The sequence below is a fragment of the Haemaphysalis longicornis genome, unplaced genomic scaffold, assembly GCF_048455015.1.
Source record: "Haemaphysalis longicornis isolate Haplotype H1 unplaced genomic scaffold, Haemaphysalis longicornis Haplotype H1 scaffold_18, whole genome shotgun sequence".
NCBI classification, from domain to species: Eukaryota; Metazoa; Arthropoda; class Arachnida; order Ixodida; family Ixodidae; genus Haemaphysalis; species Haemaphysalis longicornis.
This window is the reverse complement of record NW_027526282.1, coordinates 4,273,697-4,300,299: the sequence shown is the minus strand read 5'-3', so window position 1 is coordinate 4,300,299 and position 26,603 is coordinate 4,273,697. Positions and strand designations below refer to the sequence as shown.

Below are 26,603 nucleotides of genomic sequence, written 5' to 3'. Positions count from 1 at the left end.
GGCAGTGGGTATCTCAGCTGGTGAAACGCTTTTTAAAGCTTATTGACTGAGCCAAATAACGTATGCAGACTAAATTGGCAAGCCTCAACTACAATGCATTGTACTAAGTTGGGCAATACGTAATGACAGGCAACTGAAGGCATCGCAGAACAAGTTCCAATTTTTCGCTTGCATTGAGATGCCCAAGCCACTGCCGTTTAACAAGTTGAGAGAATTAACATTTTCTACTTGCTATAATTCGGAAGCCTGGTTGTTGATAGTTGTTTATAGCTGATCTCTAGAAGGTTGTGATCGACTCAGAATGATAGGTAAACGCAAGTATATTCTTCTGGTCCCATGTTGGTCCTGGAGGTAAGTGCTGAATTTTTAGGCGTGCAAAGGCATCCACGGTTATTCCTGCAAAGTCTCGCACTGATCCATTATTGCAACAGGTCTAACAAAACGTTTTGTTTTTTTGTTACATCGCCTTCCTTCCCCCGATGTTTCTTCCTCCGTCCGGTACCAATATTCCCTGACAACGTGAGCAGAACTACCTGTTCGGCTCACGTAACTGAAAAACTAGAAATCGAATCAGGAACTATGGAAAAAGAAAGTGATTTTTTTTTACTTCGTTTGACCTAAGCACGCGCGTATTTTCCTAGAGGGGAAATAATAAATTTTTTTCACTGTGGTAGCATAAATACATACCACAACATTAGCGCAGTACGTAATTCCACAATAATGCAGTTATAGAAAAAGAGATCGCAGGGCAACTTATACTTGTGATACGGTACGTCGGTCTATTTGTTTCGATGAAGTGCATGGTGCACATTTTAGGGACGGTAGAAACAAAAAGGGGGGGGGGGGGACCCAGGAGAGTAAAACATTTTGCTGTAAGATGCACTGGTGTAGCCTTTATATTTTGTAAAAAACCCATCAGGGGGGATCGACCCAAAGATAATGCAGTGTGCTGATCGACTGTTGTGGGCATATAATGTTTAAGGGGCCATGAAGACAAGATGCAACTTTGGTTCATCCGAAAGATCGCCTCGTTAAAATAACACTGACACCCCTTTTAACGCAAACTTTACTAAAATGAGCTATGGCATTCCCTTTTTTTTTCTAAATGAAGAAAAGAGAATGACCATACGGCCCACTAGCTCATTTCCCATACGAGAACCTATGACGTATTATGGGCAGTCGTGCGATTGGCTGAGGCCAGAAAAAGCACACACAACTTAGGCAGGGCTCATAAGCTTACAGAACGAGCTATTAGCGCTTAAATTTAATGCATATTATTTCTATAGCAGTAAGAGTGGTGGGGTAATTAATATAAGTTACGAACGCGCATATATACCTAAAACCACCAGGGCGTACTGCGCGCACCATGCTCTTCGGCGCTTAGCTAGGAGTTGTCTCACACTACACTGGCCAACTGGCAGAGGCGACGTGGCCCTGTTTGTCGAGCATGCCCAATGTTCCACGAAACGATTTTTATCGACCCCCCAAAAAATACCCCAGGTGCAAATCCGGTCAAAGCAAAAACGAGTGCGGACAGCGGCCTTGAGCGGTATTGTGGCGTCATCTAGAGGACGGATGGAAACGAAGCAACGAAAGATGTTTAGTCGCCCGCTGCAGCCCTACTCAGCATACTCAGCATTCTTTTCAAATATCTTCCCTGGGTACATCACCGCTGACATCACGAAACTCGCTATTTTGCGGGAGCATTGGAATTTCGGCTTACATTTAATTTTTTTTTTTTTGGGGGGGGGGGGGGGGGGGGAATAGAGCATCTTTTGCCCACAAACAAGCGTCGGAGCACTACATAACACCCAACCTCTTGGATAAAACAAACTTGCATTTTGACTTTATGGCCACATTAAACGCTAATATTAGTAATTCGCCTAATAAATGCTTGCCAGATAGTGGAAAATTAGCCATCGTGATTTAACTAATCAACGTGCAATAGCTGATTTATATGTACAGTCAAATTAACTTACTTCTGAAGGTAGGCATATATATCCTCGGTCGGCTTCGCCTTGCACAAAACACACGGCGGGGTGTCATGATCGGGTTGGTGACCCGACATACCCAAACTGATAAGGGACGTCGACGCTAATTAGAGTGTTTTCGCTACCGGCGACCAATTCGGCCCGTGCCGCGGGAGTTGCGTTATTGAAGAGTAATCACTGCAATAAGCCTGCAGACGACGGCAGCGTGACAAAGGAGGTGACTTGCACGGACCGTGGAATCGGCTATCAGCGAGCCACGTGGATCAGGCACTCAGGTGTGCCCCCTTCTCGGGCAAAAGGTCTCCCCGTTGGAGCGGCTCCAACACCTTCTCGTCCTCGTGGTGACGTGGGCAAGCATCGGGAACAGCTTCGGGCGTGGGCGGGGTCTGTGTTCGTGGTCACGTGGGCAAGCATCAAGAACAGCCTCAAGGGGCGGGGCCTATGTGTTTTGAACTGCGGGTTCTTGATTGGACCAGACTTTTGGAGTTGAATTCCCTGGGGGAACTTTAGGAGCTTCTGTTGTAAACAAAAAGGCGGTGCTGTGCGCCGCCAAGGGTTGCTCGTTGTGCGATTCGATTCGAGACTCGACATCCAAACCTGCATATTCATCATGTAAATAATTGTATAAAGTTTTCTCGTTCATTAGCACGCCTTGGTCTCCTGATCAACGTTACTCTACCAAAATGGAATCCCGACACCGGATTCCCAACAGGGCGGGGCCATCGCGACCCGAAGAAGCGTGTATGTACAGGTGCCGTCACAAGTAATTGGAACAGGAATTTGTGAATATCACAAAATATTTGTCTTGCTGGCTTTATGACAGCCATTACCGGTATATGACAAGCTTTTTTCTATTGGGGATGACTCCTTTAAACACACAGTCGCTCACCAATGCAGCCAAGCAGCTGCGGAATAAGAAATTGCAAATTTACGAGACCGTGTTCCAATTACTTTTGATTGCCCCTGTACGTAGCTTGAGGTTCTCCCAAGGCGGCTTCTATGAGCAGGCTAAGTCTTTGATTGGGAAACCGGCGAATACACTAGCCTAATTTGGCTGCAAAATATGTGCACAGGAACATGGAATTGAACGTGAAAGAAGAGACGGCATGGTGTATTGCGTAGTTAAGCGTTTTGTCCGTAGCAGTCCGAAAAGAATAACCTGTCGTTGAAGAGCTGTTTTAGTACAATAATGGGCCCCGACACAAGCAGAGTTACTCGCTACATCGAAGAGCTGTGGACACAAGGTAAAACACATTAAGAAACAAGAGAAGAGCATATAGCACGAGGGTTTCACAGCATGAATTAAGGGGCAAGTTTCTGGCTGAAAGGCACGTATAACACGTCTGAATAATTACGAGCAGCTCCGCACTCTTAAAAAAATACAATGTATTCAACAACCTTCAAATACACTGGACTTTCTTTGCAACTACCGTTCATAAAACAGCACATAACAAAGCACGCTAAGAACTTCACTTGTCCGTATCACGTTGAGATTGTTGCAGGTTACTTCAGCTTGAAGCGGTCGTAGTCGGTGCATCGCGCAAACCCGTTGCGCCGAAGGTAAGTGTCCCACAAACGCCACCAGAGTCTAGCACCATTCGCGACAACTTGAGGCGATATGGCAGCGTTAGCCGCAAACACTCTCGCGGTCACAATGGACGCGTTGCGCAGCCTTGAATACATTGCCGAGCGGTCTTTGCATTCCATGCTCTTGGCACCGAGACAGCAGTTCGAAGGCAAGTAGCAGCCATGCACACGGTATGTCGCTTTACGGCCTTGTCTAGTATGCAATCTCCCAGAGAAGGCCGCGATGTCCACACAAGGGCACTGGTAGTGCCGGATGGAGATATGGAAGAAAGAGACGAGCTGGTAATGCGGCTGGGGACGTTACTTCACGATGCAATCATCACCAGCTCCAGAGCAGTGTCCCATCTTTTCCTCCCGTTAGGCTGCCGGTCGACTAAGCGGTGATGGCAACTGATGTGTTCCTGGTGACATCGCCCGTGTGCCCTCGCGTACAAGCGAACTCCGGGGTCGTTGGCCGCGTCATAGCTCTGTCCTGGCGATCTCTTTCGTTTGCGAGACGGGTGATGACGGGGAGGAGGTGTGGCCATTGGCCGACGCGGACTTGACGGGCTTGAGCGCTGTGTTCTCGTTGGCACTGGGGACGTCGTCGGACGCCATGCCCCAGCTCTGCACTTCGGCCGAAGCGAAGAGCTGGAAGAAGAGCCCGGTCACCAGGCCCACGACCCCGGACAGGTAGAACATGTAGCTCCACTGCTGCAGGGTGTTCTGCGACAACAAGAGGTAAAGAGAATGGGTGCCAGACAACTCCTGCTTACTGCGCAATAATCATGTCATTCCTGCCCAGAAGGTCTCTGCGGCAAGCGTATACTTCCAACCAATTCTATATCACCTTTCTTTTCCAGTGACTTGTATCATCTCATCGTTCATCAAGTTCTTGACCTGTCCCAATCTCTCAGTCAATGCCGCGGTAATCATTACATATATTGTAAGCATTCCGAGTCACCCGTGTAGCACCAAACTCCTATCTTCTGACATTTATTGACACCAACTCAATAATTTGTTAATGCGGCGAAGTTAGTGAAACACATATTGGTGTCCTGCCATCCACCGCTCTGCGTACCAACACGCCATTTCTTTTGGCACTTGGTCAAAGCATTCCACGGGCCGCTCAATGACTCTGCGATGTCAGTGTCGTCTGACGCGTTCTGTGAAGTTCTGTAAAAGTGTACGTGGGGCTTGTATCAGGTTTATGAGTGAAAGAGAAAGAGAACTTTCACGCTCAGTAGAGCAGTCCCTGGCTGAAATCCCGCCGTGGACTGCGATACGTGCCCACATGATGTAGGATTGCCACAAACAACAATTCTCGGGGAATACGCGGGTAAACCTGGTTTAGAATTTTACTGTGCATTCTGCTTTATAAAGCAAGGGGAAGGCGATCGCGTTAATGCCTCGTCGATGCACCTGACGCATACGGTTTTATTTTGCGAACAAGTAGAAAAGAAGTTAAGTTGGTTTTATTAGTTTGTGCTTTCAAAGCAAAGCTTTATGGCTTGGCAAAAGGGAAGTCCGGTGGTCCCGTGTACACAGAAAACTACTCCGGTGCAACCACATGCGCATGCGCAAAAAAACCAGGTTAGAAAAGAGTTGGACGTAAGGGGAGAGAGAGGTTTGTTTGGTTTATAAATGACATAGCTACGCTCGCATTTACCTAGAGTGGTAGGAGCTAAAAATTCCACGAACTTGATAATAAGAAATACTTCACGAACCATAACAAGTAAAACAGGGTAAACCCCGGCCACACGTACCACTTCGGTGGATGACCGTCTGTACGGAGTGCATGGGTGAATTTTATTAAAACCAAGCCTTTTTAAATTTTTTTTTAAAACCAAGTGCACCTCACCTGGGCTATACTTTCTCGTAGCAGTTGAGGTTTTTAAATTAGCAAGTGTGACTCAATGAGGTGAGGTATTAATAACATTGCCTTTGACTTTTGGGCAGCCGCACCAACGGAATAGAGTGGTTAATGCATACACACACACTTCCGTCGTTCCCCAGATGTTTAATTTGGGTGCGTGATTTTCGAAATCAATAACCACAAGGCAGTGCCAGTTTCTTAATGCGTAGCATTCCTTCCCGAGTACCCCCACACCCAAGACCGTGTAACGCCCTATATTTCCACCTGTAATTGTTATAATAGCGTAAATAGAGATAACTGGTCGCACAAAATTTTGTTGTGAACAAATTTAATCCGTATTCACCGCCTGCTAACCAGTCCGCAACAAGCTGCTCGTACATCACAACAGCATATAATCCGCACGCTTACTGTGGGCTTTTCAAGATGCAGTAACCACGGCTTCCTATGTGCAAACAAAAAGGAAGAGAAGAAAAATCCGCGGGAGAATGCACAATCTTCCCAGCTGTGTCAACGGCTTGGCAGCAAGGCGACAACGTTCTATCAGCGCCCGTTTAATTTGGAGGTTTCCCCCTACAGTATAGCATTTCTGCATGACCTCAGTATGTAGTAGTTATCTATCCACGCAAATAACGTTATGGCACACGTTTTTGCAAAGGTGCATTCACAGGCGATGAAGGCGGTCGGCACGGCGGGACCGACCCAGAGCTGCGCTGGTCTGCCGCGGCTGGCGCTGCGCTCATCCGGCAAACTTCGCTGTCCGGAGCCTATAGCTCCAGTATGGTGTATAGCTCCAGTCTCAATCGGTCTGCCGCTTTATCTAATCAGTTGCGATGGCGCCCGCATCAGTATACAACACGGCGCTGTTCTTGCGTTTGAAAATTTGTAAATCTTTCCAGCAATGACGCTCACCTCGATGCTTTGTATTCTAGATGGCTTCCAATTACCCATATAATGGGTTTTAGCTTCGACTTATCGAGCAATTTCTGCCATTGGATTGCATGGAAAATTGGTGCGACCAGCAATTCACTTCCCAATTAAGCGACTTCGCATTATCGAGAGTCGACTGTACAGCACCAAAATATCCTATTCTGTCGGTGTAGTACTTTTTTATGTTCGATAGTCTTAGATACGTTCGAATGTATTGGCAGCTGACAAACCTTTCATGGAAGGACTGTACGTACTAAGAGGCAAACTGAAAAATGAATTTCCGAAAAGAATGTTTGTATAGCTGATTTCCTATACAAAAGACATTGAAGTGCGAAGCACGACTGCGCATAACTTAAAGCTGCACTGTGTGTAATAACACTACCAGGGAGGTCGGACTACCAGGGAGATTATGGAAGCATGGCACATGTGTAAAATAACGAAAGTGTGCGTAAGCTATCTGTCTATCGCCTTGTCACAAAAAGAGATTGACTTGCTAAACAGCATGAAGTAGGTTGTTCAATAAATAAACTGTTTTTAGTGATTAGACAATGTGTGCACCATTCTGACCATGCGCAGTGTTCATAGGAATGACGTTGAGGGTATAAATGTGATATGTTCTTAATAAAATTCAGTTGTTAGTCTGCGCTTGTGTTCGTGTCACCTTTTTCTGTGTCCCCGTGTCGAGAGCGCAAAAGTTACCGTTAAGATGCACTGTGTGCGCAAGTTTCTTTCTTTTTTGCTTCGTGTTTTTTCCAAACGGCATATGAGAGGGGTTTTAAAGAAAGGAAGAGAGAAGAAAGTAGAAAATCAAGAGGGAGGGGCTGCAAAAAGCACACACGGTCACAAAACCGATAAATTTTAGAGTCCACAGATATGCATGAAGTCCAGTTCCGTGCAGAAAGTCCATCAGCGGCCTGCAGTATCTATCATCCTGCACCCAGTTTTCCAATGAATATCCTGCGGATGTACCTTTGTTTCTGTGAGGACGCCTGTGATGTACGGAACGAGGATGCCAGTGGTGTTGCCGATGCTTACGCAGATGCCGAGGATCGTTCCTGCATGTTTGAACGAGAGGGAAACAGAGCAAAAACAGAGCATCAGTAAAGCTTACGTTGGTCAATAAAGCAATCCGATAATTTTACGCGATTTTTGAGTCATCCCTTAGGCCTTTAGGCAGACAAGCTTTACAAACAACACGGACGCTCATTCGAAACAATGGCTTTGTTCTGAACGGTATACAAGTCGTAACAGGAGTAAAGACATTTTAAAACACTAAACATTACAAAATTAAAAAAAAAAAAAACGAATGAATGCTTGTCCCAGTTCTTTTCGCACGACTGCACCAATCCTGTGCGGTCGTCCTCTCGCTACTTTTTTCGTCAATGAGAAAGAAAAGTAGCATAAAATAAACCAGTTGCGTTGTTTCCTTTCAATATCTGTATTTAATGGGGCGACAAATGTTGATGTTCCTGAAGATATTGCTCTATGTTATTAACCTTAAATAACAATGATGAAAACTATTGTTCCACCAAAGTATCGGCTGGAAAGAGCTGCCATGGATAGGATTTCTTTTTCACATTGAAGCTGTCTATGGCTAGGATGCGGGTTTTGATGGCGTCCTCGCTGAAAGCGACACGTGGGAAAGGCAGCCTACAAACGACAAGCCTGCACCCATAAGAGGGACTGCATATTTTGATGTCTTCGCACCAATGCATCTGTGTTCAAAAATGAAGCTAACTCTCGTGTCGGTGCAATGCTTTGGTGTTTAAAAGTGAAACCGGCTTTTCGCTTCAGTTTTCAAACCAGTGTAAGCTTAGTCTTTGTAAGCTCACTTTCCCACATTGCTTGTCCCTACTCTACAAAAAAAAATGCTATGCGGCAAACGGGTCCTGATAACAGCGACGCGAGTGTCATCGTCGACGACGTGCCGACGCTAATGTGGCGTCCGACAAGCGTGCCTGCAAGACGGCAAGTAATCGGCTATCGAGTACCGAGAATGTCGCAAAGCGCCGTTGGGGCCAAGGTACCCTTGGAAAAGTTCAAGGAGGCGTACGCCATGTTCCATAGAAACTGTATCCATCGTCATTTCGGCTCAAGCTGCAACGTGTGCGACAGGCTGCGGTTCGACAACGGCCTGACCGCTGACACAGGCCGTTGTCCAACACACACTGATGATCCCCGAACACACGCAGCCTGGCTGGACGACCACCGGCCTTCACAGAGTGAAAAATGGATGGATAATCTTTTTCTTTTTTGTGTGTGTGTGTGGGGGGGGGGGGGGGGGGGGAGGGGTGTATCAACACTTCGGAGAAACGGGGCTTAACTACTTAGATTCCTTATATTTGCACGCGCATAGTTTTGTATCCTTTAAAACTGCTACCGTAAAATGTTCCTACGCCAGTCGCCCACCACATTGTGATGAAGCTCAAAACTGCGCGCACGCAGTCCTCGACGCTGATAGGCTGAAACGGCGCGTGGACACGTGTTCGCCAGGGCTCCCTACTAGAAAAATCGGGCATCATCGATTTAGTCCTCGATAGTTCTCGGGAAATCCGAGGACTGCCTTGGAACCGAGGCTTTTATATAGGGAACAATCGAGCGCCGTATCGCGTCCAAGGCTGCCGGCGGACGGTCCGGGCCTGATAATCGCCGTATAATCGACCCAAGGCACTGCCCGGAGAGGCGGTTCGATGTACCAAACAAAACACACGATAACATCAACTGACATACAGAAATGCGCGTTGGTAAAGCTTTATTTCGTCCGAAACGTAGTGAGAATCTCCTTGTGGTCGGCTCGGGCACGACCAACCTCACAATCCTAACACCAAATCATCCATGCTCAACTTGGCTATGCTGGGTATACACGTTCACCGCGTCGGAAAGCGCGTTCTGCAGTGCTCGCAACTCCGCTGCCGGTGCCCACGTGAGCAGCGGCGGGCTGTGCTTGTGTGTGCGTTGCGCGGCTTCTGAAGTTGCCGTGTATCAAGTGTTCCCGTTGGCGTCGCAGGAGCGGCTGTGTCGCGTTCATTTTTATCTCCCTTGTTTTTTTTTCGTTTTTTTTTGCCATTCGGGGGTACGTGAGCGGTGGTGTCGCGTTCATTATCTTCGCTTCCAGATCCCCGCTGTACGCGGAACCTACAAGAAAAAAAAAAAAAAAAACTCCGGCCAACGAGACGCTAGCAGCGCCGCTGTAAAATGAACGTCCCGCTGCGTGCCATTTGCGTGCGCGCACCGTCACAGCCGTCATGTGAAACGTGGTTGAGATCTCGTCCGTGGTTAAGAGGCAAAAATAATTTTGGGACGGGCTACTACAAGCAGCGGCAGAAAGAGAAAGAGAACGATGTGTAGTAAAGTTAGGCGAAGTGGCGGCAGTGCCACCTCTCGCTTCCGATGCTGACTCCTAGTTCACCAAGCAGGTGGTTGGAGATGATTTCTATCGGGGCGTTGTTTCATTCCGCAACTGATTGGGCGAAATGCGGTTACCACGCGCTAAGCAAAAGAGAACGGACTACCCGAGCGTGCATTTTTAGCCGAGAGTGGGAGACGGATAATAAGGAGAGACGGGTGTCTATACTTGAGAACAAAGGGTAATAAAAATTGCGTTAAACGGAGTCTGTATCTTTAATCAACCGCCCGTATGGGTGGAGTTGGGTAACGCGTCACAAAGTGCGAACGTTGCTAGCAGATTTTTGGGGGAACCATGACACGTGAACAAACGCTTGCTGAGTACATCGTAAAAAGAACCGCGGATAAACGTGCCTCGAAAAATAATATGTACGTTAATTCCGGGTAATTTAAATTGCATAGGACAAACTATTTCTATACCGTTTACAACCACGTGAGTGACGCCTCCAACATCGGCTACGCCGCTTCGTTGGCAAAGAGAGTAAGGTCGATTGACGCAGGCGCGATGTAAGTACACACGGGGCATCTGAATAATCAGCGAAAGCCCGGCATTGCCTTCCACGCGTTGACGAGCAGGACGGTGAAAATCTACGTTCGGTTTGTTGGCCGATTCCCTGCGGTGACAAGACAGATGGAGGATGGCGGTCAAGCCCGATAATTGCGACGACTGATTTCCTTGGCTAATCTCCTGCCTTGACCAAGATGACTAATGATAACAACTTTGATGTAGGGGAAAGCTTTTGTTATATAAAGGTCCCATTGGTGAACAAGATGAAAAAGAGGGCTACCGACCCTAGAGGTTGCCTGTCCGCGTCAAGCTGCCTATGAGCAGCATTTACCACCATCATCACCAGCCTATCTAAGCCCACTTCAGGGCAAATGCCTCTCCCATGGATCTCCATTTATCCCGGTCCCGTGCTAACTGCGACCAATTTATCCCAGCAAACTTCTTGCCCCCTCAAGGCATCCACTCTGTTACCCTTAATGACGAACGACTATATTGCCTTCGCATTACATGCCCTACCCACATCCATTTCTTAACACGCGTTTGTTTCCTGACCCACTCCTCTCTTTTTGTCCCTTAGTGTAACACCTATTATCTTCCGTTCCATGGCTCGCTGAGTCGTCCTCAATTTAAGTTGAACTCTTAGTTGAAACCTCCCATGAATCGCAACTTTTATATACACAACTAAAGCGTTGAAATGCACGGTAGGGACGGCGCCCACGTACTGCTGACGCTGCGGATTGCAAGGTGTACTGCAGTAGATGCCGGGTAGGTCACTCTCAACGCACACACTTGAGCTCCTCTTTATTTCATCTCCACGCGTAAAAAAAAAAAAAAAAAAGAAGAAGGAAAGGCGGCGTCAGCTACAGCTGGGTGACGTCGGAGATGACAAGAGGGCCCGGGAGGTGCCAGGAGGAGGAGGAGGAGGAGGAGGAGGGAGTCAGTTGGAGATGGCCGGCGAGGGGACGGAGCGGGATCCGGACGGCGGGTTCTGCTTGAGCTGCAGCACGATGCTGCGGATGCGCGACGTGTCCTTGGCGTTGCGCGACGCCTTGGCGTTGTTGAAGTCGCACAGGCGCGCGATGTTCTCCCAGTCGGGCGCCGTCCGGTCGGCCACCTCGACGCGGCCGGCCGACCAGTCGGCCAGCGCACCGCTGCGGTTGGCCGCGCGACGCTTGGCCACGGACTCGTTGTAGCGGGCGTACCACTCGGCGAGCTCGCGCTGCGCGTTCTCCCGCAGCTCCTGCTTCTTGATCTCCTCTTGGGCGTCCTTCTCTTCCAGGTACTTCTTCATCTCCTCGCGCCACCTGGTGCAGGCACACGAGTACGTCATCAATGCCACACGTGCCTTCTCTTTGCTGAATACCAATAAGAAGCCTTCCAACCAGGGTTGCCATTACGGCCACCATAGTCGATTGGCGTCATTGGTGGCCACCGTTTACAAGGTGTGTGCGGCACCTGATGTCCAGTCTATAAAACCTCCTGGTTAATTTAGCCTCCAGCTCTCTAAACTTCTATCTTATCTGCCTGCTTCTTATTTTATTCTTTTTACGCACAAAATCAGACCAAAGCACAACAATTACTCTAGCACCTTTTGTCTGGATAAACGTGTTCTGATGCAGCAAGTTCGCTCAAGCAGTTGGTAATTCGGTACGAACTCGAGCCCTCTACACTGCCCTATAGGTATCTATCCATGGCTAAGAACTGTTCCCTCGAACGAGTGACTGGTTCTGCCTCGGAATGCCCATTAAACAAATCAAGTTGCGCGTGAATCCTGTCTGCTATCAAATGGCTGCAAATTTAGCCACTAGAAGCCTCGCCGAGGACTATAGGGATGCAATCAGCAAGTTATCCTTCGCGTCAAATCTTGCACCACTGATTTCAGCGCGATCAACCCCGGAGCACCAGAAATTGGACTCGCAAACAGTTTAGGTTAGGTCGTCTTATTTTTTCCGCCTCTTCTTGCTATAATTTTGCATCAGAAGTTGAGAAGTTATATTGAAGTACGTCATTTTATTTTAATAAGGCTTAAATTAGTAAGTGGTCACCGCAAATTCCGCCTCTTCCGCTAGCCAATTACCTAGACCTAGGGCCGGAAGGTACCGGAACTAAACGCTACGCAGCACAGAGTCTTCTAAGTTATTGCTCATAAATTGTTCCGTGAACGCGAGCCTCCCCTAATATGGCACAGGAACTTTGTTCCTTACTTGCGAATCTTCTCCGGTTCCTCGCGAGGAGCAGCCGGGGGCTTGGCGGGCGCTTCGGGAGCCAAGAAGTCGTCGAGCGAGAAGTTGATGGGCCCATCGTCGGGGAGCAGCTTCTTGGAAATGGAAACCTCGGACACGTCGTCCCCGATCAGCGAGTCGTTGCCGACCTGGCGGCTGTCCGGCGGCGTGCTGAACAGGTCGTCGACCGGGCTCACCTCCTGCTGTTTCTTCACCGGCGAGTGCGGCGACAGCTGCTGCTGCTGCTGCTTAGCGTCCAGGTGCGTTTCGAACGGCGTGAACTCGTCCATCGGGTCCATGCTGAGATTATTCTCAAAGCAGGCAGGCAAGGCGGCAGAGCGGAGTCAACGGGCAGCCTCTCGAGCCTCGCTTCGCCGGTGTTCACTCGCTCGACGGGGTCCTCAGGCGTGAGGCAAGGGCGCAACGCTCGAGCCAGAAGCGTGGCGCGCTCTGGGTGCTCGACGGGGTTCTCAAATGTGAAGCGAGGGCGCTGCGCTCGCGCAAGGAGCGTGGCGAACACGCTGTGGTGGCTGCCGGTGCCGCACGTGGTGTGGTGCCCGCTTCTGTCGCGGTCACTCTAGGTGGCGCTGAATACGACCGCCGTAGTAGTGATGATGATAGTGATACAACGAAGACGAATGCGGCGAAGAAGCGCCCACGGCACTGACCATATCTATGTCGTTCATTCTGTCATTTGGAGCCCAAAATTCGAGTTGCGCAAAAAGAGATTTTAAACTTTTTTCAGGCTGATGTTTCTGCGACAGGTCGCTTGAGTTGATAAGGGAGCAAATTAGTGGAAATGGGGGATTTCCTCCCAGTTCACATAATTTCATTTAACTCCTCAATTTCTTCTCCGAAAAATAAATTGAGCCTGTATTAAACCTATACAGTCAGCAAGGGTGATCGACGCATTGGCCCTGGCTAATCTCTCTTCATGGGTACGAGCTAACACTTCAAGGGCGTTATCATCATCATTATCATCGCCACCGTCGTCGTAACGGCCTATGATGATGATGATGTTTCCGATGTCATCGACACGTACCCACACAGGGGGATTGGCCAGGTTTAAAACGTTGAATTTATGGGATTAATTTTTTGATTTTCTAGAAAAGGAAATTGGGGCGTAAAATGAAATTGCACTGTGATGAAATCCAGAATTAACCAACATTTACGGCTTTTTTAGTTATTCCAACAATCTTTAGCAGAAAGATTACCGCGATTATAGTTCGAAATTTTAAATCTTGCGTAACCAAGCTTTTTTAAGGCCACATGGCTGCGTGTAACATTTCAGCGCCAAGTTTCGACGTCTCCACGCTCGAGATCAGGCGGTCTGGCGGAGCAAATCTCACTAGGATGACGTACGTCAACAGAGTAGCTCACACAGAACCGTACTGAGAAGGCTTGATAAAACGGCTAATTAACAAATTTAATTTTTGTTAATATTAGCATCGATAATGATGACCAAATAATATTGAAACGAGAAGAAAAAACAGTTGGAGAACTGATCTATAACTCACGAGATTATCAGCATTCGCTATGGCGGGCAAGCACAAAGATGAAGCATTCCAGTCAAGCTCAATATTCACAACGTCCGTGTAGGGTCGTTCTACAATTACACTCTTATAATTATAAAAGTGTTGCTGCTTTCTATGGAGACAAAAACCAACTTTGTAGATCTACATAGCTATCATCTCACTTGCGCTTGGAGTCAGTAGCCTCAGTCGCACACACAATCTGACAGAACAATCATATCATGAAGAATATGCAGTGTTCTGTCGACTACAGCGTTTCGAAGGAATGTTTACACCATTTTTGTTGCGCTGTGTGCCATTCCTAACGTTGACAGGCAGGCCTCGAGAAGCCTTTACGGTGTTCCTTTCGAATTCAGAACAAGGACACGCGCTAATAGTGCGTTGGAGGTCATCGCAGACTGCAAAGGTTACCGGGCCCAGGGGACAGGATGTCTGCGGAAGTTTAAAAAGAAAACTCTTCGTGTAGCCCACTGATTTCCCGCAAGACGGCATTACGCCAACACAGCCCGCTTGGAAACCGGAACTGCCGTCTGGATCGATATTGCCTCTATCACAGAACCCTCCGCATAAATGTGAGTGTTCTTGTGGTAGGTGCTGGCGATGGGCTCTAGAGTGAATAACTTCAGAGCAGGCGGAGGTAACGTAGTTTTGCTCTTGACACCGGGAACGGTATATACCACTTTTCCAGGGGCAAATTGTCATGTATCAAGGGCACCCCCTGAGAAGGGATTCATCAAAACTACCTGAAGGAAAACAGAAAACCAATGCCGGAAAATTTGAATGACGCGCCAAGAACAGACAAATCAAAGAACACCGCGACTTAGCCCCTACGGCATCATGACCAAAACTGGTAGCGAGCCGGGGAGCAAATCCGCGGCGTCCTCGGACAAGCGGCGTGATTACCAAATCTGGAAACAAAAATGCTGACAGCCAATATGAGTGTGCCGCTATGGAGGCCAGAGGTTTTATGAGCGGAGAGCACAAGGAGAAGGGGAGGGGGCAAAGAACCAGGAGGTGGAAGGAGCACGGGAGCTTCAAGGAACGAGCCAGGGATATGCGGCTAGGCCATCGACTATGCCTACCAAGCCTGGGCAGTAGAGGGCCGACTTCACATCGGCTGCGCCATCCTAGTCGAACTAGCGGCGACGGTCAGGCAGCTGTGGCCAGCGTCCACGCTCCGTCGACGTTTCGAGCGACGACCCCGAAATGCTACGTTCGTGATCCTCCTGGGGACCTCCAACTGCGGGGGTAGCCACCAAGGAACCACTTTGGGACATGCGGTGCCAACGCCGTCCACACGACGACCGCGCGCAGCAACGCTGGCATCACCCCAAGACGTTGACGGCTACCACCGCGTCGCGGCCACGCAAGGGTGCGACATGTCAGCGCTAACGACCGGGGTAGGCCAGTCCAATATGGACACGTCATGTAGGACACGACTAGGGAGTTGTGGTGGTAAAAAGACTACTTGAGTCATGATGATTAAGTAGTAACACGTGGACAGCGGTCCTTGAGTTGGATTGCACACAAACTTTATTGTAGCCACTTCTGTGTTTGATTCAGTATAGTTGGTCGTGGTTTGATTGTGTCGTTACGTTTAATTAAGGGATTTATTCTGACTGGTTTTGGGCTGGTTACTGCTTGAGCGGTTTGATTTAGGGTCCTCTATGTGTGTGTGTATTAAATGTGTGTTTTGTTAAACCCGTCAACGGCTCTCCTGCGTCCATCTCTCTAAGCTGGTCAATGCACCTCACCATGGCGTGGTAAACTTTCGCGGCTATGGTACACCCATAGTAAATACCACGTACCTAGGTCAGAGAGGTAGACGCCAGAGGGTGTTGGAATGACCCGGTCACAAACCGTAGGAGCGCACGACGGAGTTCTTGCTTCCAGATGGCAGAGGGTAAGAAGCGCCTGCACTATTTAAGGGTGCCTAAGGTTGAGGTGTTTTGGGAACCTGGAGGTACACACGACGCACTTTGGCTCGCAAGCCTTCTAGAAGCCATGCGTTAGTTTCTGAAAGAGGCTCAAAGGCAGCAGGGCTGTAAAGACGCAATCCCCGGCAGAGTCCATTGTAGGGCCTCTCTAGAGACGCTACTGAACATTCTCCAACGCTGCTGGACATCATACGAAAGACCGGCGCAAGCACATCGAGCTTTCATTTCAAGTGTCGTATATGTGGTGACCACGTCATGCTCTTGCCGAAGACAACTACTAAAAATTTATGCCTTTCGAGAGGCGGTATAGAAACGACTGGTATTGTTAGGGGATACTGGGAGAGATCACACCTGGTGATAATATTGCAGCGGACTTATCAGCTGATATGTCGAAGCGCTGTGCTACCAGGAATATTGCCATTAAAGGGACCCTGCAACACTTGCCATCGACTACTAGTACTGTATTTTGGGATAAAGTCTATTGTCCCAGAAATCTCCCCCCGCAAGAATTATGAAAATCCGTTCACAATTACCGAAACTACGCGCGATGAGAAATCGCGCATAATCGTTCCCTCTCAACTCGAGCGCGGACAAGGCGACGAAAGCTGCGCGCTCTCCACTCAGTGGCGCTCTCTCCCGGAGAGGAGGGCGCCTCGCGGCGTTCTCTTCGGCGGCCTTCGATATATCAAATGCCGGGTAGTTTTCTCCTTTTCTCCGCAACGCGGAGGGGCCTATTTCCGGTCTGGTGCCACAAAAAAGCAGGCATGGGCGCCTGCTCGCAAGTGAGCGCTCGGGCTGGTAGGGCGTTTTTGAAGCAATAAACGTTTGTAGTCGAGTGGTCCCGTTGAAAGGGAAGTATTGAGCTCATCACTCATACTCCGCGCGCGCTCAAAACACAAAATAAACGGCAAAACTGTGCCTACAGGTTCAGGCATAGAAGAGGTTCGTACACAGCGATGACGACGACGGAAATGGGAGAATCTAGCCGCGAAGTTGACCAGTGGCAGCCGATCGGGCAGCCATGGCCTATGTGACGTCCCTTAGGCCATGCATAATGAGGACGACTGAAGAGAGAGCGGTTTGTTTTTCCGCGTCTTTCACATCGATTTGCGCGCTCACCGCTTCACGTGCACGTGTAATATTTGGCTCAGGTATTCCTGGCCGTGTAATCTAAACGTCGCGCAGGTTTACTTGTACTGCTCAAAGAGTGTTGCAGGGTCCCTTTAAGTTACTGGACCTATGAAGCCTTGCATGCGATATCTTCCGGTTACGACCGGAACACCATATGCAGATATCATCAGAATAAAGAGAACTCTCTACAGATGGCGGCAATTATAAATTCCAATTGGGTAGATGTTTAATGGCGTCGGACTTAAATTTTTCCCTGCGGGACATCTTTACTTACACCGTGAAGAGTTGTGTCACTGTCTTCTGTGAAAATGTACAGTGATATGTCGGATAGATTGTCCAAAAGCCACGCATACATGCTGCCTCCTACACCTGTGGTGTTCAAGGCTGTTCCGATGGCTTCACGCTCCACGGAGTACAATGCTGCTCTAACATCTACAAAAAGTGCAATGGTGATGCGGCGCAAGCTTTTGGCACACTTGACAAGCCCCACTAGGGCCAAGACATTGTCAAGAATGCTCATGCTTTCCTGAAAACCACGCATCAGCGGGGGATATAGCTGTCTGTTTGTCAAGTTCCAGTTTAAGAGCACGAGTACCGTTTTCTCCAAGAGCTTGCCAACAAACCTCAGTGGAGTGATCGGCCGACAAAAGTTAGTGTCTGTCTTTCCGGGTTTCAAGACAAGTACCACAAGTCTCAATTTCCAGCTGCCCTCTAAACAACGCTGCACCCAGAAGCGATTGAATATATCAAGCAGGAATGTCTTGGCCTTGTCTTCGAGATGGGATAACGCTGGGCAAGCGATAGTCGTCTAACTCGTATTACCAGAATGAGGGGCTACGCTACGTCTTACGGGGAAAGGGATGGGGAGAGGTGAGACCACAGGGCCCGCTGTTGGTGATTGTCCCTCAAAACTCATACAAGCATCTAGCAAGTCTGAGCGCGTTGGCTGGTTGGTTGTGGAACATACCCTCGCGGGGGATGGGCCAAGATGCTGCCAGCGTCAGTTTCTCCTAATCATAACACCGAGCCAGTAACGGACCATCTTTAGCAGACTGTGAGGAATTCTAAGCAAGTGTTAACTAAGTCTGCAATCCACCAACAGTCAGGCCTAGCGTAAAATCCTTCTGCCGTAAAAAAATGAGTGTTTTCCCAAACGATTGAATTCTAACCGTCTTTATGGCGTGTGATGTCTGGGGCGCGATAAAGGTTGTATCCCAATGGCGAAGAACGTCCTGTTCGGTAAGCGGATTCACCCGACGGACGAGGAGCTAGCAGGAGGCGGACGGATATGTGACGTGGCAAACATCATCGAGTCAAGCTCAAGCTCGGCTGCGAATGCACGGGTACGGGGAAACTAGCTGGCAACAGGCTAGAGTGAGCGAGGCGACTCTAGATCCCGCCGCCGCGCCATAGCAGTCCACCGGGGTACGACGACGAAAGAGTTTGCTCCAAAGCAATTGTATCCCGCTCATCATCATCATCATCATCGTCGTCGTCGTCGTCATAATCCTATTTGGGTCTACTGCAGGTCCTATCTCATTAACCCTTCACCCGCCCCTGTCCTGCGCTGCCCTAGTCCATTCCTTGCCTCCGAATTTTCTTATTTCGTCCCTTCATCGCGTTATTGACCTTCCCAACGGTGTAAGAAATAGTTGCCATCCATCTCCACTCTGTTCCCATGGTGGTCCCCCGGTTGTCACATCTTCCCACTACATGGCCAGCCGAAGTCAATTTCTTTTTCTTAATTTGAACTACAATATCTTCTACTCGAGTTTGCTGTCCTTCATGAGGGTTACACCGATCATCATTCGTTCCATGGCTCGTTGGGCCGACCTAAGTGCCCTTCCCAGCTGTTTAGTAAAGTGCCATTGCAAGCTTCCGCTCCATACGTAATCACCGATCACACGCCTTGGCTTTATACTATTGTTTTCACTGACAGAGGTAGCTTGCAGGAACCCCACTGGTTCGGCCGAAATCCGTGCTAAAAAAATCAGGGGAGCTTGCTCTCACGCGCAAGACTTGAATGGCGAAGTTGAGCATTGTAGGTGATAATTGAGCATTGTGGTTGAGCACTGTAGGTGATAAAGGTGATAATTGTAGTATCGTCGTGGCGTCATGGTTGCTGTCGGCGGCATGGCATTTCAATGACCTTATGTTGAGCAAGGCCAGAGTGAGCTCGTCGGTTTGGTCGACGGTTTCGTACGCCACTGTGCAAGCGCCACTTACCGTCTCTAGCCGCAGGTTTGCACGCCTAGCCACTGCGAACTATCCGCGGCCGGGCCATGTGGAGTCATTGATCACCTACAGGAGCTCCGACATTCAAGTCGCGGATCTTGTACGATACAGAGCGCATGCGCACGGCGACGCGACGACGGACGAGGGGCGTACGTTCTGACTTGTCTTCCTCGTTCCGACCAAGTATTGCCATGATATTGTGAACGTTGCAGTTCTTTTTTTTTTTTTTGTGGCCAATGTTGGCCAATCTCCCTAAGTGGGCATGCTTAGCTTGACGAACGTGCGCTCGAGGCACGTGTGCACGAGCGCTCGGTATTTTCTTGGTATTTCTGACTGCGGACACCATACACAAACTATTTGCTCAACAGCGCTGAAACTGCGGGGGCTAATTCAGGCGAGTGAAGGGTCTCCAAACCGGTCACGTGAGAGGACCCACGGGCCGGAAGGATGGGCTTTCACAGCCGCGTGAATGGCCTGTTTGGAAGGCCAGTTTTTTCAGCACCCTCAATCCCTCCCCCCCGAAAGTTGTAGACGGCCCCAATGGGCAGACAGTGTTCTCAATGCCACCCCACCAACCCAAACAGTGGGCACCCAACATCCAAGTCGCTTTGTCGGGCTCTGCCATACCACTAGCAAACCAGATTAAAGTACTACGGCTAACTACAGCAAAATCGACTCAACACACACAGCATCCACCTACTCAAGACCCACGCTGACCAAATATCAGGACTCCTACACGGCACGTCAGCGCGAGAGGACGTGGCCCTAGGGAGCAGATCGCCTCAAGATTACCCGCGCCCCTCTCACCCCACGCATCACGTATACCCGACCATATCTCACCATCACCCGCACCGAACTTACACGGACCGAGGCCATACAACGCGCACTATATCGCCGTACGCTACAGCTACCCCCCAGCGCTGCTTCCGACGCTCTCTTCCACACGGGCACCTTTAAAACACCAACCGAACTTATAGAAGCACGCCGACAGGCCCAACTATCCCGCCTTGCCCTAACCCACACCGGCAGAACCATCCTATTCTCCCTCAATATTAACGCGCCCATCCACCACTCCCCACCCCTCCACATCCCTACAGAATATCGAGAGGTTCTCTATCCCCTTCCTTCTCGGACACATTATACGTTGATGCTGCAGAACAGCAACCACGCCATACATACGTCATAGCAGCAGTGAACCACACCCCAACCCCCTCTACCTCAGCCACCATCCGCGCTGCCCATCCCCACGTGGCGGCGGAGGAAGCAGCAATTGCCCTGTTCACCACCCTCCACCCCACCCCTACCATCATATTAACGGATTCACAAACGGCCGTTAGAAATTTCTGCAGGGGCTGTAGCGAAAGGGAACCAGTAAACCAGACGTCCGGCTATCAGCGATGCCTACTAACGACTGCCGCGAGAGCCGCCCTCGTGGAGCGAGCCCCCGCTGCCTGCCTCGTGGCGCGCTTCTTTCTCTTTATTTAACAGGGGCATCATTTCGCCCCTCGCCCACAAAATTATCTGTTTTAAACACCAGTTTAAAGCGGTGGAGAGCTTGTGACGACGAATGCACCGGTTAGAAATGCTTTATCAGCAGCTCGGGGAGGATCGCGCTGTTTCACGCCGCGCATGCACTCTTTATCCGAAAAGCGCAGTCTCACGTACCACCCCGCCGATTCGGCGTCTTGTTTTGCGGTGTTGCGGTTATTCCTGCCAACGGCATGTGAAAAAATGGGCCGCGTATCTGCCCCTTTCGTTGCAAATGTCGTCAAAAGACGATAGTCTTTGTAGACATTTGCCAAGTAAATGCCTCCTTCGCTTTCCCGCTCACCTCTCATGTTGTTCCTGTTCCGTCGCGCTCATCCCAAGGTAAACACACTAAATGTTTGCTCACGGCGATTTGAATTTACCGCGTTCCACTGCTACAGGCGGGGTTCCTCGATGTCAGCGCTGCAGTACGGCGGAGACGCGCGTGAATCGAGGCGGCCGACTTCAAGGTTTATGGAACCGCGTTGCCGTGCTCCATGTGCGCTCCAAGCAGAACTTGAAACCTAGCTAGTGGAACCTTTCTTTGCTGTTGCCGCGTGATTTCTCATATGCCGCCAGGAGGTGGCGCGGCAACAGCAGGCGGTACGCGTTGTTCTGCAGATGTAGAATATCATTTGCTATCGAAAAACCAAGCATTCAGGAATATTTAAATAAAGGAACACTGTAAATATCCATTGTGTACTAATTTCATGTCTTATATTTGCGTAATGTCTTGTTCTTGTTCAACAAAGTTGACAAGTACGAACATATAAACCGGGCTTAGACGCTCACATTTGGCTGTGAGTATATAAGACTATTACGCAGTAAGCATTTTACTCCGTCCGGGTGGCTGAATCGAGTTACAGACAGACAGACGCACAGACAGACAGACAGACCAAATTTCTGGGTTTAAGTAGCCCAAGAAAGACTATCGTCTTTAAAAGACATTTGAAAGCCGCGAAAAACTTATTCACGGAACGCGCCGTGGTTCGGACCGCTTTATCAGTCGCGATGAACGGCCTTCCTATAGGAAGGCACAGAGCAAACCAGCGGCGCACTCACGCAGGGTGCACGCGTGTTTTGACAAGCTGCACCCATGTATTGTAACGAGAAGCGTGATAATTGAGCAAAAAAAGGTAAATATAGACGAACACGATAGCGTCTAAGCGTGCTGCAGTGAGTGCTACTTAACCAAAGGTGCCGTCGCAACCCGCCGACGCTGAACAGACGACGCTTCTCTTCGCCGGAAGTGCGAGGAAAAAGCCGTCCAAACAGGCTCTCTACTTCATGACGCACATGGGAGAATCGATGACGTGTATGCGTTTAAATGTCGGTCTACAAAACATGCAGGAAAGGGTGGGAAAGGCGCGACAAACTTTGCAACGAAAGTGTGAGCTTTCCGATGCACGTAAAAATGTTACACTTGATACAGATGGCGTTGACCCCCCGCCATAACGACTACTCGTGTTCATTCAGTGTGCTCAAAACGCCCTCTAGGGCCCCTTTAATGAGCAGAGGAGAAAAATAAAATCGCGGGCGAACACAACCACCGATGACCTGGACAGAGGCTTTTCGAACAACGAACCACCGCCGGCATAGGGACGGCCACAGTTGTACGATGTACGGCGACGCGTGCGTGCGTGCGTGCGTGTGCGCCTGTGTGTGTGAGAGAGAGAGAGTGTAATTGGAGGGAGAGAAAGGAAGAGAGTCCTCACCTGCGTAGTCGGGCGCCATGTCCACAGGGATGGCCATGTAGCCGGCCTCGCTGACACCGCGCACGGTGCCGGCCAGCACGAACAGCACGAGGCTGAGGGGCCCGTTGCAGCCTCCGACCGAGGGCACTATCATCAGCATCACCGACGGAACCAGGTGGGCTGCGCAAGAGGGAGAGCGGAGATGATCCCTCGTTATCAAGATCGAATCCTGGGTTAAGCGGGTAACGTGCACCGGAGCATCGATTCTTTCAGGGCGCAGCTTCATTGTGTGCATACTTGGATGAGAAGTTACCGCACAAATATCCCTACAAAAATAATTGGACATTAATTGGCGAAAGCTTCAAATATGCGTGAACATATCCCCCTCTTCGCCAAGCTCGAGGCGCAGCCCGATATGCGCGCCTTGCTCCGGCTTCTTGTTGTACTGCACTGCATTGGTTTCACACTCCGTACTGCAGCGCGTGGAAAGAGTGGCGGGAGTCACGGGGACCTTAGAGACAGAGCAGAGGGAGGTGGCGCGCCGCGCTTCCACTTTACGGCACCCTGGCAACAACGGCACCGTTGCGAAGGCAGCTCCCTCCTTTCTCCAAAGCAGATTGATGCTCTCTTTCCACTCTGTCGTTCTGTGCTCTTCTACTGCTCGCTTTATCGACAGGTCAAGGCGGCTTTGCAGACCGATGTGAAAGTTTTGTCGACATGCCCGTTCTATTCCTCATTTAGTAATAACAATCCTTTAGATAACTGACGGAGCGAACAAAATGGTTATGTTTCCACACTAAAAACACGAGACTATATATGCTCACTTTTGCAGTGTGAAGGACATTTGGCTGGCCATTTTACTGTCGTGCTTCCTAGACCTGCGCACACTCCCCACATTTCCACGTTCTCTTCCTGTCGTTCTCAACTAAGCCACAGTCGCTCATACGATGAAACCGTGTTTGCGGCGGCCCCAAGCTAAAGCAGAGCATTGAATAGCCTCCGGGACGGAACCAACAGGGAAACGGAAACGCATTTTCGCAGAGTCGAGGACGACAGGAAGTATACGCGCGATCCCACTTTCCACTGTTTTTTTTCTTCTAAAACGCAAAGGCGCGTTAAATTGTTAAATGAGCATGAATCTACCAGCATTATCGGGCCGGTGAACACTCCCAGTCAGTTTGTGAAAGAGAAAGTTCCCCGCTGCAAACACAGCCGATCGTATGCACGCTTTACGCAGTAAACCACCGTTATAGTAAGATCGTTTTATTCGAAATGCTTCACAGCCGCAAGTGCAGTGCTTTGAGAGGAAATCATCTCCGCTTTTAACGAAGAGTCGCTTATAAGGAAGTCAGTTTCCCGTTTCGATGGCTGAATTATAACGAGGTTTTAGTGCACATCGCTCGTGCGTAGAGCGGTGGGAACTGCAGCAGTGTAGGGGAAACGAAGAAGGGAGCAGGTGGTGTCCCCTTGCCCCAATTAGGGCTAACATTCTTCTCCGGCACAAACAAATACCTTTCCTCATCCTACCAAACTCCACTTGCTTTATCCAACGCAGTACTTCGCGCTGTGCAAATTTTGCGCTGCCCCGGGCACCCTGTACCATATGGTATGGGAGTGTTCGGCAAACCCCAAAATTCAACGAATAGCGCACCCTTCCCGTGAGCAGTGGGAGAAGGAGCTGTCCAGCTCCGGTCTCGATTCTCAGCTTAGGCTGGTGGAAAGGGCCCCGGCGGCGGGGGTTTCCAATGGAGTCGTGGACTGAGGACCCCACACCAAATTACGATGCTGTTAATAAAGTTTATCCTCCTTCTCCTCCCCTCCCTGCCTCCCATACCCCTTTCCCAGCTTCTCCCCAAGGTGCCCCCACACGAGGCGCGACGTACCGAGTCCGTTGAAGAGCTTTCTGATGTGGGTTGCCGACATGTGGGCCCGGCTGCGCAGCCAGTCGGCCACGATGCCCGCCACGGCCCCGGACACGATGGCGCCGATGTAGGGAAGGGCGGAGTACAGCCCGTTCTGCAAAGGCGCATTCGCATACTCGGCATACGCGCTACTGGAATCGCCACGCAAATGGCCTTACTTGCAATGTATGCACGTAATGTGTTACCTCCTCTGCCACCAAAGTCACAGAAACCACTGAACATAGGCCATCTACACTGGCCTTGAGCCGAACTGGTAGCTATCCGCGACAAATACAAGCATCTGCGAGTCTGAAGCCTTATCGAATGGATATACCCAAATGCTTCAGTTGATATACCCATACCCAAATACCCAAAAGTGGAAATATGTGCTCCTGTCACTTCATCACCCCTTCCCCACTAAGCTATAACCCTATAATTATTATAATTACAAGATTATTAGATGCGACGCATCTCTTTAACTCGCCTTGTCCCTCCGGCGTTCATCCGTAGTCCGCATCACTCCCCCGTTCTCCTCGCCACCCCAGCTGCGCGGTAACGCCGCTTATTGTTCCTGTATATGCTCCATATGCTCCCGTAGGGAGCATATACAGGAACTCTAACGCCGCTCTCACCGCAGCGCCATCTGTGTGTTAGCGCCCGCTCTCACTGCAACGCCAACTGTGCGTCAGCGCGCGTTCGCGCTCGGTTAACACATGCGCATGCGCTGCTCCCTCTCATTCCCCTCACCGTTAACGCGCGGTACATATAAACGCGATAACTGCGCCGCTCCGCTCAGTCGCTCCACCGCCGCCGCTCCGATGACATCCGATGACCACCGATGATTTGAATGGAGACTAACAGGTCTGCTACCGCGATGGTCGGCGCAACCGAACAAGCACCGCCCAGATGCGTCGCATCACCCCATGGTTTCCCCCCGCGGAAAGATGTGGTCAATTTTTTTGTCTTTAATAGGGTGGCTCCCTTGTAGGCTTTGTTTGGACCTTTCCAACGCAACAAGGCTACTGCTCTGCCGGCATCAAGTGGTCCCCGTTGCTGTACGCTGGTACGTTACCTGACACATCACTAACCTAGGAATTCTTCAATAAAATTATCTACTGCTTCTAAATGTTTACATACCGCCTGGAGCATATTTGTCGACGCGATGGACATAATTGAGCTATTTTCAGTTCCTCCCTTCTTTGTCTCACTTGTGCTAAAAGAGCTTCAGAATTTTTAATGCGAAAGCGTGTGCGAAAGTGACGTTGGCAATTTGCGACAAGCTTCGAATGTGGATTAAGATAGTTTCGATAAATCAAATCAACTAGTTTGTAAATAAAATTAAGAAGAAAGAACATTAAGAAAAGGAAATTAAGAACCACCTCTCCCTACTGCTTAGATAAAGCTCGCGCTATGGATCGCCTCGTGAAGGGGCCGTTTTTCTATAGGGATGCATGTCAGACGCCGGCTTCTTTTCGCGCAGAGAAATGCCTCGTGCAATGGTACATCTCCGAAAGAGCCGCTTTTCTGTTGCGGACGTCGGGCCCTTTCCCCGAAATCCCTTCTAAAGGGGTGCTGGGAGGCCTCGCTTCGCAGCCCCGACCCGGACTTACAGATACGCCTGGTCAACAGGTGCGGAAGAGGTCGCCGAAAGGCACCTGCCGACGGTCACCACGAGCTCGCCCACCTAACTCAAGGAGAAGACGTCCTCAGGACGTCTCCTCAGGACGTCTAGGACGTCGCCCTGGAGGGGTGGACGTTCAGTCCTTGCCCACCACCAACATGAGGACTTCAATTCTCCTTGACCCATTTCCTCAGCCAATAATTTTTTCCCCTCTCTCTCTCTCTCTCTCTCTCTCTCTCTCTCTCTCTGACGCCGATTTTTTTCGCTTAATGAGCCATCTAAGCGTTTAGGCCTAAAAAAGGTATGTCGGATAAGGAGACTCACGTCATCGATGTCGTAGTGAAGCACGGTGCCGAGGTAGGTGGGCAACTCGGTGACGAGCACGTACTGGAGCCAGTGCGTCCCGAAGTGCGCCATCACCACGCCCAGCACGGCCGGAGAGGTGAACATCTTCTTCCACGGAGTCTTGTGCGCCTGCGCGCCGAAAGGGCACCGTGGCATACACAGATGTCCTTATATACAAGGAGGGG

At 49.9% G+C, this 26,603-nt stretch overlaps 2 protein-coding genes across 3 annotated transcripts in view; both read right to left on the bottom strand.

The window, feature by feature from the left end:
• Positions 1-3,357: 3,357 nt before the first annotated feature.
• Positions 3,358-26,603, bottom strand: part of LOC144166577 (putative inorganic phosphate cotransporter) — a 91,983-nt gene continuing 68,737 nt past the window's right edge. The window contains exons 7-11 of one of the 2 annotated variants that reach the window (XM_077696074.1): positions 26,398-26,547; positions 24,435-24,567; positions 22,573-22,731; positions 7,330-7,415; positions 3,358-4,283 (exon numbers count right to left, since the gene is read on the bottom strand). In XM_077696074.1, the coding sequence (XP_077552200.1) occupies positions 4,038-4,283; positions 7,330-7,415; positions 22,573-22,731; positions 24,435-24,567; positions 26,398-26,547 (774 nt within the window). In that variant the 3' untranslated portion in view covers positions 3,358-4,037. The remainder of the gene's footprint in view (positions 4,284-7,329; positions 7,416-22,572; positions 22,732-24,434; positions 24,568-26,397; positions 26,548-26,603) is intronic. The other variant, XM_077696075.1, reaches the window with a different exon arrangement.
• LOC144166578 (uncharacterized) lies at positions 11,187-13,128 on the bottom strand. The gene is made up of 2 exons (XM_077696077.1): positions 12,478-13,128; positions 11,187-11,577 (listed from the first exon to the last, which is right to left on the bottom strand). Exons 1-2 carry the CDS (start codon positions 12,792-12,794, stop codon positions 11,211-11,213), a joined length of 684 nt encoding a protein of 227 aa, XP_077552203.1. The 5' UTR covers positions 12,795-13,128; the 3' UTR covers positions 11,187-11,210.

What these genes read in the sequence shown, in the direction of transcription:
- LOC144166578 (XM_077696077.1), bottom strand. Translation starts at nt 12,794, where the DNA reads ATGGACCCGATGGACGAGTTCACGCCGTTCGAAACGCACCTGGACGCT. An exon ending in GAACCGGAGAAGATTCGCAA is followed by an intron (nt 11,578 to 12,477) that starts GTAAGGAACAAA and finishes TGCCTGCACCAG; the next exon opens with GTGGCGCGAGGAGATGAAGA.